The following is a 15,549-nucleotide window of genomic DNA, read 5'->3' on the forward strand; positions in this document are numbered from 1 at the left end:
AGTATGCTGTTCTTCAGTTCTGTTCCTCAAAATCACATCTGTTGTGTTTTTTACCAAAAAAAACCCCCACCCCCAAAAAACCCCACCAAACAAACACAAAATCCCCAAACCAATCCAAACCAAAACAAAATTCTTAGGTCAATCAGCAACATGCCAAAGCCTGTTTTCATATATTAATGACCGTTGTTGATACACTTACCTACACTTATCTTGCACGTGTTTTTTAGTGTGGTTTCCTTACAAAGCTAGGCTATGCAATCATGCTATTTGTTAGCCCTCTCCCCACAACTTTGAAACCACTAGCCATTTCATTAATCCTGACAAGACAGAGAGAGGGGTCTCAGAGATCATCAGTTTGTACACACTTCATGACAACTGGCTGCTAGGTCCGGGAGACAGTCTCTGTTCAGATCCTTACTAGCAGAAATAAGTTCTTATCCCAGAGCTCTTCAGTTGATTTTTTTAAAATGATCAGATTGAGACCTGCTCGAAAGAAGAAAGGGCAGACTGGGAAGAAGTAGGAATAATGATGTGAGACCAAGCACAAAGCAGTCTGTTCTGGAAGGGAAGGTGTCCCTTTGTTCCTCTCTTCTGCTTGACTCCCCCCCAGGTAAGAGAGGAACAAGATACCCAGATGCCTTTCTTCATGTATTCCCACTCTTTCACCCACATTGCCTATAAAGTGGAGGTTTCTACACAGAGCTCTGTGCTCCTTCTCCTTCCCCTTCCACCTGTGTGCATGCAAGTAAATAAATATATCCCTAATGCCATGACTCAGTTTCCCTCTGCATTACCATTTTCTCTCCTAGACTTTTCCCTCTCTTTATTTCTTTTCACTGACTCATATGTTGAAGGTGAAGGAGGGAGGAACTGGACACTGGGCCCCTTGATATGGTGTATGTATGCAGATCGGATGTTTCACACTTTTACACTCCAAGTGCATAGACTACACTTGCCATACCAGATCTCACTCCACACACCTTCAGATCTGTGGGGGGATGAGTAAGGAGAAAAATGAAGGGGATGTTCAACTGCTTGCTCCAGCTGCTTACCCCCTCTCCTGTCAGTCTCCTATCCTGCTCCCACTCTGCTGAATCTAAAGTGACTGGATTAGAAGCGGGTGGTCTTTGGCTCCATTTCTCCTGCTGTGGATGCTATGAGCCATTCATTTACACTTAGTATAGCACATCCAGTGAGAAAGCAACATAGAAAGTATGTACTCCTTCCTCTGACAGTACTCTGACCATTCCTTGTAAAGAGGAGTCCAGCAAGCCAGCTAGCTGGCTTTGGCAGATCAGATTTGACCCAGAGATTGATAAATGAAGAGCACTGCCTTTTCCATTCTGCAGAGCCAGTGACTGATATTCTGTGCATGAGCCTAAACCAGCTATCACTTGAGCTGTGTCTTGCAAAATTGCCAGACAAAAATACATGGGGAGGACTCCAGCTGGCAGCTGGGGTTATTATGGTGAGGGAGTTTGTGGGACAAACTCAGTAGTTAAAGGAAAGTGGTGATGGGGGGAAGGTATAGGAGTGTACTAACGACATGCAGAAGACCTGGGGTTCTCTGGCAGAACACAACTAATGCAATGGAGCTAACCTGACTCAGAAAGGCAACCACTCCAGGCTTTAGAACTTAAGCACAGGATCACAGGATAATTCAGGTTGGAAGGCACCAAATCCTGCTCAAAGCAAAGTCAACGATGAGGTTAGACCAGATTACTCTGGGCTTTATCCAGTCAGGTCTTGAAAACCTCAAAGAATGGACACTGCACAACCTCTCTGGGAAACCCCTTTCAAAGCTTGACACTCCTCATGGGCAAAAAGTTTGTCCTGATATCCAGCGTGACCATCTCTGGTTTCTCTTCCCCCACACTCCAAAAGTACTATTAGTTTTTAATTTCTTGGAATGTTTTTCCACCATTTTATGTCACTTCACAACACATGTTTGCTGCAGGCTTAGATGCCAAGATATGAGAGAAATCAGAGACTTCACAGGAAAAAAAGTGAGAGCAATCTTGAGCTTAATAAGCTTGAGCTTTCTATTCATTTAAGTCCATTCAAGGAATTAAGAGAGATCTTGTCACACTAGTCAGAACAGCCAATATTAGGAGATGTCTAAGCTGTGGTCAAAGGTATACTTGCAATGCATTGAGACATCTATGCAGGCCTGAAATCTTAAGTTTGCCTAATTCAGTTACTGACAGTAATCAATGTGATTTTTGCATTTAGTTGGCACTCAAATATCTTCCAGTTCCCAGCTGGATTTTGCAGCCTTAACTGTCCAGCAACCCCAGTGAAAACCTCATTTACATTCACTGAAATTGAGTCCCAGCTAGGATGAAAGTCACTAGGCAGTTCTCCGGGAACTGTGATGGGGTAATTATCGCCAATATACAGACCTGACTTGTAGCTATTATCAGAGGCAGAAGTCAGCTGCAATGCTCATTGCGTAATTGCTATCATGCCATGTAACACAAAGCACATGTATGACACTGAGGTGTGAGTAGGTGCATCTGTGGAGAAGGTGACTGGGTATCAGTTTAGCCTTTCAAGATCACTTTTCAGCTTTTTTCATACCCTAGGAAATCATAATCTGATCATTGCTGTTGTGATTTCTGGTGTCCTCTATAAGACTGAAAGATGTTATATGACTCCATTTCAATTTTATGCATATGGAGCTCTTATGACTGTCTCAATTACTTTTCCCCAGGGAAAAATAACCAGAAAACTCATATTTAGGAAAGAAAATGTAAAGTTGCACATCACTAAACATGTGCAAACTATGACATCTAACTAGATCATAGTAAAACATCCCTGCGGGAGATGGAGAAATCATGTGGCTTGCTTGAAACTGGAATGGAAAAAGGCCCGGAGCAAGCTCAGGGCACAATCCTGCACTGGCCCTTATGTGGTGAATAAACTAAATGTGACTGATTACAGGCTTTCTATCACTAATTAAAACCTCCCAAATTCTGAGTTCAAAATCTGCTACATGCAAATTCGAAGGTAAAACCAACACAAGCATACCACCCTTCTATCTCTAGAACCTACCTGGTCTTGGAAAGGCAATACAGAGCCTGTATATTGAACTAATTCTGCAAAAATCTAACCAGATACACTATACAGCAAGAACACAAGCCTCTACTCATGCTAGGGCGTTAGTTTCCAACCACATCCTTGAGCTCAGACCTAGCACTTAAAAGCACCAATTTCCCAAAATAGGTCTGAAGAATACTCCCAATAACTCCAGGAAGGCTGGAGTGAAAAATCTAGGCTGCCACATAAGAATTGTTCTGAAAAAAACTCATTAGGTGGAGAAGTCCAAGTAAAACTCAAGGATCCCACCTTCACCTAGTCCAACATCTAGGACTCAAAACAGATGAAGCCCCTACTGAAGCAAAACAGTGTAAAAGTTTCACATGAAGCAGGCATCAGGCACTGTTACTACATTCATATCTGACTCCCATAGAGATTAGAATCACGGTTGTAAATCTCCCTTAACACACACCCCCATAACATGAGGTCAAGGAAAATTCCTCAATTAATGGTATAAATAGATCCCTAATGTCCACTGTGCTCTCACCATTTAGAAAGTGCATATATTGCATAAACCAAAAGTCACTATAGTATGGAAAGTACAATATATGTGCCATTAAGGTCTATATTTGAGTGCAATTTGCAGACAAAGTGAACTTTCAATTATAATTATCCCATCATCATTTTAATGCATAGATGCTCTGTTGTATTTTCATCTATGCCCACATATCTGTATGACATTTATAAATATATATATAAATATATATGTGAGAGTGATACTTGCAAGAGCTCTGTTACACAAGTCTTTTTTTTTTTTTTTTTTTTTTTTTTGTAACACAGATTCCAGGTCACAGATCATAAAAATGCTGCCATGCATAGGAACAAATACCTGTGTGGTTAAGTATGACAGCTTAACCACATTTTGGAGCGGAGAGTGGATGTTACTAGATGCGCGTTTGTTCTTTATTTGAACAGTGCTGTGGGGAGAGGGACCAAGAATTAACACTGCTAGTTCAGATACACATTGATAAAAGGGGTATAGACAATTTGCAAGCTAACAGGATAATAACATCCTTGGCTGGGGTGGGGTGTGATATAGGAAAGGCAGGAGAGGGAGGCAATTAATGTTTTGATATGCTATGGAGACACAGATCCAGGTGAGCTTGAAGAATCTTAAGGGAGATACTGCAGTGATCTTTGCCATGTGGACATTACAGAAGACATAAGAGATTTCTTTAGGTCATGAGGACGTTTGAGACCAGTAAGAGATATAGGCTAGCTGTGGGAATTAAATCGCAAAGTAGAAACTGGAGTCTGTAAAGTTTGCTGCTGCAGGAGTAGATGGTTCTCTGGAAGTGCTCACAAAGGGCTTTCCCATTGAGCCAAGAAGGGTCACAGCACCAGGCTTTGGCATAGTCCCTCAGATTTATTCTGGGGAGGTGGTTCAACTCCCTTGCCTTCAGAGGTTTCCTTGTCCCACAGATGTCACCATGCCCATGTGCTTTATGGAAAGGCCTGAGAGAGAGACGTGAAGTACCAAATGAGCTGCATTTTTCTCTCAGAGATTGTTTTGGTGGCTTGAATGATACGTCCCCATGTAACTGACATCTACACATGTGGCTTGCACAGAAAGAAATTTTCCTGCAAGGAGGAAAGTATGCCACAGGATGCCGTTTTTACCTGTAGAGACCTGCGTTTGGGGATCAAGGGATCTTTTGGTATCCACATGTGTGTAGGAGGGGAGAGCTAGGTTACATAGCCTAAAGGCTTGGGATCCTCTGCTGTAAAATGTGCATGGCCCAGCAGAAAGATACAATTCTTCCCACTGTGTCCCCTCGCAATGGCTCTGCGAGAGGGAAGAGGTTCAGTTTTGTTCGCTGTTCTCCATTGAAGTCTACGTAGGGGGAAGGGGGAGAGAAGAAGACGTGCAGATCACGCAATGTTATATATACTCGGCTAACAATAAACCGCTACCGAGCAAAGGAGGCTGCCACCGGCCGCCTGATCCCGCCTGGGGAGGCACGCCCCGCACCCACCCCTTTCTCCGGAGGCACCGCACTGACCCACATGTTCCGCGACCTTCCGCCACGGGTGACACGGGGAGACGTCCCTCCAGCCCCGGGCATGCCCCGCAGCTCCGCTCCCCCCGTCCCCGCTGCCAGCACCTAGGCCAGCGGCCGGGGCTCCGCGGCGCCCCGCGCCCGCCGCGCTGCCCGCCGTGCCGTGCCGTGCCGCGCCGCGCCACGGGGGACCAGGGCAGGGGGAGGTGGGGAACGGTCGCGCTCAACTAATGGCGCTGGACGGGCCCTGGGCAGCCGGGAAGGGGGGCTGCGAGGGGCGACTCGCCACCCGCCGTGCCGGGGGGCCGTCGTGCCATACCCGGGCGGGGGCCGCGACTGCCCGAGCATCCTCTAGCGCCGTCCCCGCCAACGCCTTACCCACAGTGCGGGATCCGATGCAGCCCATCACTCCGGCAGGGCTCCGGGGAGAGGCAGCAGCCTCAGCAGCGAGGAGGCGGAGGAGGAAGGGAGCGAGGGAAGTCGGAAAGGAGCCGGTCCCTTCAGCGGGAAACGCCGGGGTGGCCCAGCCGGGGCCGGCGCGGGGTCATGGTCAGGTACGAGCGCGGGGTGCCCCCGCCGGGGCCACGCAGGCGGGAGGGGAGCCCGCGGACCAGGCTGTCATCTGCCCCCGCCGCGCCTTCGCGCTTTGTTCCGCTCCCCTTGCGGCTCCCTCGCCTCGGCCGCGTCCCTGCCTCCGCCGTGCCCCCCTCCGCCCGCTCCCCCCTCGGCGGCTCCCCGACGGGGAGGCGGGCTGAGATTGGGTAAACAGCTCCGGCCCGGCAGCGCCGCTCCGATTGGCTGCCGGCCTCCGCGGCCCGGGGAGGCAGGGCCGGGCCGAGCCGGGCCGGGCCGCGCCGTGCGCCCCCCCGCCCTCGGGGAGCGCGGGACGGGGCTGGCGGCGGGGCGGAGGCGAGGGCCAGCCCGGCGGGCGGACAGGTGCGGGGGGGGCGGGGCGGGCGGCGCGGGGCCCCTCCCGTCCGCCGGGGGAGCGGAGCGGGGCTGGGGCCGGCACAGGTGAGCGGCGGGCGGTGCCGCAGGCCGGGGGGCGTAGCAGGCGGGGACGGGGGGAGGCGGGAGGGGAGCAGGAGCGTCCCCGGAAGAAGAAGTGAGGGGCGCTGGGGATGGCGGCGGGGTGGGGGCGGTTTCCCGGTAACTACACTTGCCGACCCGACTCAATTACAGGCAGTCCCCTAGTGGCCGCCTCCCCCGGGGCGGGCCTGGCGCGCTCCCCCGCTCTCGTCGCCGTTGAGCCGGGGCGGGCGGCCCGGCCCGGCCCCCGGGGAACGGCCCCGCCGCAGCCCTGCGGGGACTGCGGGTGCCGCCGAGGGGCGGGCAGCTGCGGCCCGCGGAGCGGCCCTCGCGGCGGGCTGGGGCGGGAGGACGGTGGTCCCTGCCTTCTCTGCTCCTTCCGGAGCCCCGGGGAGCTGGGGCTTGCTGCAGGGCTCCGGACGCGCGGGGCGCAGATGTGCGGCGCTGCCCTCTCCCCATCGTCCTGCAAAACGGTGAAAGAAGCAAGCTCAACCCTGTGGAAGATCGCTGAGGCCTTTCCGACGTCCTCCCCGCTAACGTGGCAGTGAGGAGGGATCTCTGCAGGTGGAGAAGATGCTGTTACGTCTGCTCCCTTCACAGCCCAAGTTCTTCCTCACCTGACAGCAGCAGCAACAGGCAGTGTCCTCCTGGCTTGCTTCCCCAGCACCACGGACTCTCCCCAGTCTGCTCCTTCCACCTTTACTCTCTGAAATGCTCACGATCTCTCCCTGTCACTTTGTACTTCCTTCACCCCAAAAGCTTCACTGATCTCACCAGCTTCCTTCCACCAATCTGTAGTAACAGCAAATTGAATTTTGCTGATCCCAAATGAGCCATTTTGTTCTCATCCTTGGGCCTGGAAAATTCAGGTTTTGCCTGCATTACTGAGAAGTCACTCAAGACAGCTGAACAGCCCTGATTAACAGCAGTAATGGGGAATAGATAAGTTCATTTGTTTTCCCAGTCACAACTTACAGTCAGTGTAAGGAAGGGAAAAAAAAAAAATTTAAAAAAAAAAAGACTTCACATTGAACATATTTTGTCTGACCCTCTGAAACAATAAGCAGAATGTCTACTCACACAAAGTCAGTTTACAAACTAAAATTTATGTAGGAAGGACGTAGGCAGAAAAAAAGATAGCAGTGTCTAAATATGTGCAGCTATTGTATGTTTTTCCCTTCTTCATGGTATTGAAGATTTACTAAGTATGGTGAACATGACAATGCTGAAGTATAAGGGATCATAGCCTCCTCCTGTCCACGTGCCTGAGGCCAGTCAGAGTCTGCTCTGGTGCTATAACGCTTATCACTGGGTACAGCACATTGGGTCTCTGCTGAGGATGAAGTTTTTCCACAGCCAGAATTCCTTCCCTGTTTCACTCCTCCTTCCACCTTCCCCATATATTTCCAAACCTATCAGTTTTCATGTAGTCTTTTTGAATGACTCACTAAAGATATTTTTCCCCAATATATCTGCACTCTTGAAACCTAAGTTGTAAAAATGCTGGGAAACCATAGATCTGGTGGAGCTTTATGTTAACCAGAGGTGTTTCAGCATCCCTGGAAAGCGGATCCATATTGACTTCCAGGGCTAAATGCAAGGAAAGGGGAAGCAAAAGCAGTTTGGAATGGGAAAAGTGGTATATTAAGACACAAGGCCTGTCTCAGATAAATGTTTTGTAAGTTAGGGCTGCCCAGCCAACTGTTGTCATCCACAGTCTCCCGTAGACAGATTGATCAGGACAGCTGTCCTCGGGAGTTTCACCACAAACCCCACCAAACAGCATTTGCATCTCATCCTAGCCTGAGAAGATGTATTACTGGCACAGCTGTGGGCAATTTCTTTTCCTCTCTTCAGAGAGATTCTGGTTTCATTTTAATCCCCTTCTCCCCCTCACTCACCCACCCAGTCTAAATCTGTTCCTCTGTGAACCTCCTTTCTGCACAGTGAGTGATCTCTGCTGTGGTTTCCTTGTCAGTGAAGATTCCAGGTAAGCCACATTGACTCTTCTTTCTTTATTCCCCCCTCCATGATGCTTTAGCTTATCTATCACTTTGTCTCAAGCTCAAAGTCACACCCCAGGTCCTAGGAAGTGCACATTTGGCTTTCCTTTCATTAAGCTACAGTATCATCTACATCAGCCTGCTCTGACTTCTGCCTCAGGGTGTGATTCCACAGGCAGGTGAGCAAGTCCTAACACTCACCCTGCCTGAAAAGCAGCTTCCCAGTTCTTGATGGGTTTGTCTTCTGTACTTTAGTGAGGTGGTAGTTTACACAGGGATCTGGCAAGCGCCCATGCTGCTGCAAGGCAAGTGTCAGGCATGCACAGTAGAGAGAGAACTGGAAAGGAGGATTACACCCAAGTGTCCATTCATTCACTCCACAGAACTATTGGCCTGTCTCATGGCTGTCTCACATGTCCTGATGCCACAAGCTCTCTCTTTTTTTTTATTTGGAATCAATATCACTTAGCTGCTGGAAGCACTACCTGTCTTGGCACCTACAGCCATGCTTTGTCTGCCATTTTTAACATAGTTGATTTAATCAAAGGATAGACCCTTCACCATCTTTTGGTTCTTACTCATCATTTATTCATTATGGACCTTGTGTACATAAATCTCCCTATTTAAAGTCATTTTCATTCTCAGTAGGGGTTGGGAAGACTTCGTTAGACTCTCAGTTATCAGTTTTGACACAGTTGCTTTGCTCTTCCTACAGTAGGTTCCATGTATCAGTGAACAGTTTCTAGTTTTTAATAAGCTAATACCTAACTTTTACTTCCTAAATTCAGTTCAAATATGTTTATCTTACAGTAGCATAAGAAAACAGTAGCTATTTTACATTCTGAAGAAATAGATGATTTCATGAGAATATGATTTAATGAGAATTATCATGTAGGAGGGAAGTGACAGGACTGAATCTTTGAACAAGGGACTAAAACAGAGTGTAAATCTAACTGTCCCCCCCAGTTTCTGTCCTTGCTTTTCCTGAGCAACAGCATTCCCATTGCTGCTGCAAGGAACAGGAGGTAAATGACAAAACATAAATTGTTTTGTTTTCTTTGAATTACACTTTCTGACAGGTTCTGAATATTTTCTCTAAGCATTGTGGGTACTTTCTTAAACAATGAGGCTATAATTTCATGTAGGTAATTGTGTACAAAATATGTTTTGTAAGTGCTGATTTAAATGCTGGTCTGCAAGATCTTTGTAAATTTAAGTAAATTTTTTCATACAGGGTTAGGAGATGGAGACATTTAAGTATCTAAAGAGAGAAACATGGATAGATTCTTTACATAGCTGGGTATCTCAGAAGGATGGAGCACTAGGAAACAGCCACTTGCAACCTCCTGAATTATTTGTATGATGGGTGAAATTACGTGCCCCTCGTAGAGCTGTAGACCTCCCCCTCCACAGACCCTGTTGTGAGAGGCACACTAGGCAAGAGAGAAGGAAAAGCGTGGCTGTGTTCGAGCTGTCACGGGCTGTAGGTCACTGCCATTAGGAACTTGTGTTTCCAGAGCACAGCTTCAGGGCTGCCCAACGAGGTCAAGGATGCTGCTGGTGGAAGGGCAACATAAAGTTCCCTTGACCTTTTTCCTCCCCCACTCCTGCACCTTTGCCATGAATGCAACAGAGAGATTGACTGACATGCCATAATCAACTCAACAACAATAAGTATGTGCTCCTAGGTGAGTACTACCTGGTTTGGGGGTTGAATGCCAAGGTGAGTTGGGAACAGACAAGGATCCATGCTTCCAGTGGTCTCTTCCCCCCACCCCCTGCACACAGGCAGAGTGGTCGCTCTAGGTCAAAGCAGAGATGGCAGGGGAGGAAAACATAGTTCCAGAAAAGCTAAAGACAGTGACCTCGTGCCCGGGAGAGGGGCTGGTAACAGCACAGAGCAAAGCAGTTTCAGAGCAAGCTCTGATTTTTAACAAGTTCTTCCAAACCCACACTGAGGCACCTCCATCGTAACCCTGATGACACACTTATGCTATTTAAAAGTCTGTTTGCTTTTTAAGAGATGCCTTTTCAGCATTGTCTATCTTTTCTATAAGCCATTGATGAATCTATTCAACCTGTTTTTCCAGATGTTCCCTACAGCTCTATATAAATATAAAGATCTTATAAATACTGGAACAGCTTCTTCCTAAGAAACACTGCTTATAAAATACAGAGCTATTGTCACTGTCGTACCTGCGGAGTAAATTTATTCTTTTCATCCATTAATTATCAGGGATGCAGATTATATCACAGTAGGTAATGTGCCCCTGTCATCTCCCTTAGCTGCCATTTAAACCAGTTAAAATTTAAAACATTACCAATATAAGTCTTGCCACCTAATGTTCCACTTTCAAGTAAACATTGCCAACCCCCAAATAATTTAAAATCTCTTTATTCTGTCTATCATTCATCCTAACATTAGTTCTTGTCCCCAGAGGTCTCATTGGCAACTATGTCTATCCTCCCATGAAAAGGCTCTGAAAAATGACTGTTCACCTTCTTCTCCTTCTCTGATCCTTTTTAAGATCCTTATTTAAAATCCTGCGGCCTGACCAACTACTCTCACAGAAAGACATGCAGAAACTTCCTGTATGCTTCTTGCAAGATGTATCTTCAGCTGTGGAAAATATACAGAGGCCTATGAAGTTCATGAGTAGGAGATGTTTACAAAAATAGTATCTGTATCAGATCTATAGAGGCAGGAACCGTCCTCCAGGGACCGTTGCTCCAATATGCTTCTCTACTGGCCTCCTGCCACTGGCAGTATGGATTCCCCAGTAAATGCTGCTTCTGGCAGAGGTCTCTGTAATTGCTTCATAGAAGTAATGGAGTAGATGCCACAAGAGTTAATTCTACATCAAGCTGTATTAGCTACTGATAGGATTTTCATGTGGACTGAAAAGGAAATGAGATAGCAAAATGACTCGTACAGTTCTTTTTTCTTGTTCAGATCTCCTTCAGTGCAGGTGACAAACAGAAAGGCTTTTTATGAGGTTCAAAGAATGAAAAAAAGCAGTGCCAATGCAGCTGAGATCCTGAAAGCGGTGTAACTTATCTGACAGAAGTGGAAGGCTGGGTCCTTGCAAGCTGGGAAAATATATGAGACTATGTGAATCAGCTGAAGATTAGAAGGGACAACAGGTATAGACATAGGATATGTTTGCATTACATGTTGTGATATCAGGTCATGCTTGCCCATACTCACATCTGAGCAAACATGATCCTGTTCTGCCTGCACCCAGAGGTCATAAAAAACTTAATGAGAGCATAATAGTTCAGTGCTGAGACAGAACTAATCAATCCACCCTCTCAATAGTGTATTTATTAAAAATTCTCCTGGGTATTTTGTCCCATATTGCTGAAGAGAGGTAATGGTGAGCACCAAAACATTATTTTTCCTCTTCCCCTGCATGGTGAGTTCTCAAATTGGCCTATGCTGCCGAAGTAAAGACACATGCTTTGGATATCCTGGCATCATCTATTGGAAGATGAACATTGATGGAGTGTCCCAAATTAAGGACAGTCTTACTGAGAGGCATTAAGTACTTCAATGTTAGCCAGATGCCTTAAAAACACATGCATTTCAACACAGGTTGAGTTTTTTAAAAAACATATTTCTGAAACAACTTTTAAGAATTTTTTCAGTGGAGAGGTATGTCATCCCAACACAGAAAAAGCATACAAAGCTGTAATCTAACAACAGACAGTACTCACATACCTGCTGTGCTGCAAGATCCCTGTTGTGTGACCTCGCTCATTTGGTGGTATTCTATTAAAATACAATCACTTTTCTTTATAACATATAGTTTTGGCGTATTGATACATGCTTACATAAATGTTCAATGCTCAGTGTTGGCCATTCTTTTCTCACCTTATCTTAGTTTTTCTTAAGGATTTGTAGCTTCATGTTTCTTAGAACAACATTGCTGTTTTGCAGATTTTTAGCAAGTGTAATATTCTGAGCATCTTCATCCATGTTTGATCTTTATCAATAGTCATGCAGAAGTGTCATGTTCTGTTCTACATACATTAAGATCTTATCTTTCATACAGTTCCTGTTTCTAGACTTTACAGAAGATGTAGGAAAGAAATTTACCATCTGGAATTGTGGTGGTGTGGTCTGTTCTGTTAGCATTTCACCAATGCCTTTGTAGGACACTGACCTACTGCATGTGGTCACACATCACCTTCCATTTGAGCATGAAGAACCGTCGCACTTTGGAAGGGCAGCTCAGTATCAAAGAATTAGTGTGTCTAGCCTGCTTCATCTGTCACAAACTTCACCCACGCAGCAACACCATTCTGGCGAGTATCTTTCATAAATCTAGTCTGCATCCTCGTATGTCCTTACCTTGTGCCTGAGCCAGCTAAATGCCTTCTCACGCAGAGTAAGACTGGAGGTAGGCTGGGCCATGCTCTGAAATTCCAGTTTCACCCGCCATGGCCTGGGGCTTTTCCAGTGGCGCATGAATGGGAAGATGAGTGAGTTCACAGATAAGGGACTCTTTCCCACTCCCTCCCTGCCAGGAAGGGCTCAGCAGATGCTAACAATTGAGGAGGAGAAAAGAAAAGAAATCCTGGGAAGAGAAAGGGAACTTGGTGAATCTCTGGCAGTAACACTGAGGTTCCTCACCATCAGGGGAGGTCTGAGGAGGTTGCTTTGCAGGGTCAGAAAGGGTATGTGGTATGCACTAGAAAAACAGCCACCACCGATGACATAAATGTGAGGTGTATATTAGGGTGCACACATCTTTGATGCAGGCTGAGTCTTATTTTGCCTTTTAAAAAATGTTTACTTCATTCTCTACTGAATGTCTCTGTTCCAAACAGTGAAACATACAGCAGCTACTTCTCCTAAATGTCAGTTGAATCTATACTAGTGGTATTGCTCAAACTGCATTTTTAAAAATAATCTGCAAGCAGTTTATGTGCTTTTTAAATTCCCAGTGTTATGTAAAAAGGCACAATATTTTTAGCCTTACAAAATATCAGTTGTCATCTCCTCACTCTCTTCCTTTGATATATTGGAGATGGGGGACTAGAAGCTCACAGAAACTGTAGATACCAACTCTTTTAAAAATAAGGTTGTTTTTTTTCCTGCAATGTGGTTTTGGAGTTATACAAATCTTAATAAAAACATATAAAAATACCCAAAACCTTAAAATCAAGTCTGAATAAAAAAAGTACTTCTTATTCAAAAAGCTAGTGATTCTGTCCTCAATGCCAAATTCTTTTATCTGGAATAATGATAGTATAATGTATCAAGAAGCAAAATATCAACTTAAACTGTTCACTCATGCACTGACAGAACGGCCCTCATATATAAAATCTCCAGAAAGTACCCTCTGCCATATAACATAGAGCACACAGCTGTTGCGAGTAGGCTCTGGCAAATCAACATTGACTCAAACTATTTTTGGAATCAAGTCAGGCTTGCTGCTGTTTCTGGAGGATGTGAATACATCTACCTGTTCTGTTGTGCAGTGCTGCACTGCATAAGGAACATGGTGGGATCCAGACTGCTCACCTCTCTGCTTATTTAGAGGTCACCTTTCCATTCCCATCTGTGTTTGCAAGTCTTCTGAGTTCAAATGTTTTCACCTGCTGACAACAGCTTTAATTAAGCACATTTGGGCCTTGCTTCTTTCTGTGTTCTCTGCTGAAATTTGAGGAACAGGATCTTAGAAGAGGCTGCCTTGCTACCTTTTCTTCTTATTGTCTTGCAACCCTTGACATCCTGATGCTACCCTCAGGTGCTTCTGGCTAGGAGGCATCCCCTACCTGAAGCAGGCCAGGAAAGATGAGCATGCTGTCCTCAAACCCATTGTGATCATAGCTAATCCTTGAAAGAAATCCCCTGGGTTTCGTGGCACTGATGCAACTTGAGAGGTGGCCACTGGAAACTCCTCAAATAATAAAGTTTATTGTTGCACTGCACAGTATATGGAGGTGTATATATCAGTACTGGGCTAAGGCAAAGGCCCTGAAGTCCATGTATGGTAAAGACAATAGCCCCCAGTCTGGGCAGCGTTACGTCCAGCAACTGGTAACGCTGTCACTTCCCACACCTATGAAGGAATGCTCCTGCCTTGGGACAAAGCAGCCGCAGGGTGAGAATGCCTGCTGGCCAGCGCTGAGGAGGGCCTTTAACACTGCAGCGCTTTTGTGCTGCCGCACAGTTGTGCTGCTTCTCCGTAAATCTAGTTGAGTTTGTGACTGGCCAGCAACTGCAGTTGGGTACCCCTGCCATGAATCACTAGTGGTTTAAATGCCTGCAAGTACTCTTTCATAGAATTGTGTGTGTTGGAAGGGACCTTTAAAGATCACCCAGTCCAACCTCCCTGCCAAGGGCAGGGACACCTTTCACTAGATCAGGTTGCTCAAAGCCCTGTCTGACCTGAAGGGCAGTGACTTGTTCTTACCCAGCATCTTTAATCTTCAGCCAACCCTTTTCAGGCCATGTTTTGACAGAAAAGCAATTTTCAATGGAATCAAGGCATACATTGATTCAATATATGGGGGGTTTTTTACAGTATGATACTATAATTAGCCATCACAATTCTTCAAGAGGTTTCCCGCTTTTCATGCTCTCATGTGTAGTAAGCCCATTCTTACACATTAAGGCCCTGAACCATACGGTGCAGTTAATGCAAGAGCAGGTCTTCTGCATTTCGGGGGATCTTAGCTGTCCTCTGTTCTCACAGAAGGCTGCTTTTCCTTTCTGTCTCCCCAAAGTTGGTTTTAATCTGCAGTAGGTAAGAGAACATTTATCATACTTTCATATTTACTTCCTCAGTTTACTGTCAGCTGGGAAAAAGAGTTGAAACAATTGTAGATGAGAAGAGTTCTGGTCTCATGGTGCCTCAAATCACGTAAATAATTGTTATGTTTAGGAGAGTAGAATTCTTCAGGCACCATCTATGTAACTTGAAATTCCATTCCTTCCTTGGAGGTGCAGGGATTTGGAGACCAACAATTTTCGAGTCAAAAGCAAACACAAATGGAAACTCTAGGACTCTGGTATAATCTGAGAGAGCAAAGCAGATAGGATGCAGCTTACTGTAGGCTTCTCATCAGTGTAGGCTGAAAGACAAAATGAATTCTGTGTCTAATGAGGGAGTCATTCCAGCCTCAAAACCAAGCCAGGTGCCTGAGAGTATGGAACATGGAAGAGTCAGAAAGAGTCTAAAATTTAGTGTCCCTCTAATCTTGACTCCATGCTAAGGTTATTAAGTTGAATTTAGGCTTTTGGCAGTGAAGGGCTGATAGCTGTCTGCAGTGATATCAAGTCTGAGGAATTAGAGGCAATGAACAGTATCAACCAGACCAGACCTTCATCCATATTCTTCAAAGCATTCGTCTCAGTACTGAACCATAACCTCTACCCTTCTCTGTCCCATTCCACAAGAAGACTC

General features: G+C 46.0%; 1 protein-coding gene across 3 annotated transcripts in view; it reads right to left on the bottom strand.

Annotated features, from left to right (window-relative positions):
• FAM131B (family with sequence similarity 131 member B) overlaps positions 1-6,173 on the bottom strand; it is a 43,145-nt gene extending 36,972 nt beyond the window's left edge. For 2 of the 3 annotated variants that reach the window (XR_008576589.1, XM_054822079.1), the window contains exon 1: positions 5,478-6,173. Coding sequence is in view for 2 of the 3 variants with exons in the window: in XM_054822079.1 (XP_054678054.1) it covers positions 5,478-5,505 (28 nt within the window). In the remaining variant the exon portion in view is untranslated. The remainder of the gene's footprint in view (positions 1-5,477) is intronic. The other variant, XM_054822091.1, reaches the window with a different exon arrangement.
• Positions 6,174-15,549: the final 9,376 nt, after the last annotated feature.

Source organism: Grus americana, chromosome 1 (assembly GCF_028858705.1).
Source record: "Grus americana isolate bGruAme1 chromosome 1, bGruAme1.mat, whole genome shotgun sequence".
NCBI lineage: Eukaryota > Metazoa > Chordata > Aves > Gruiformes > Gruidae > Grus > Grus americana.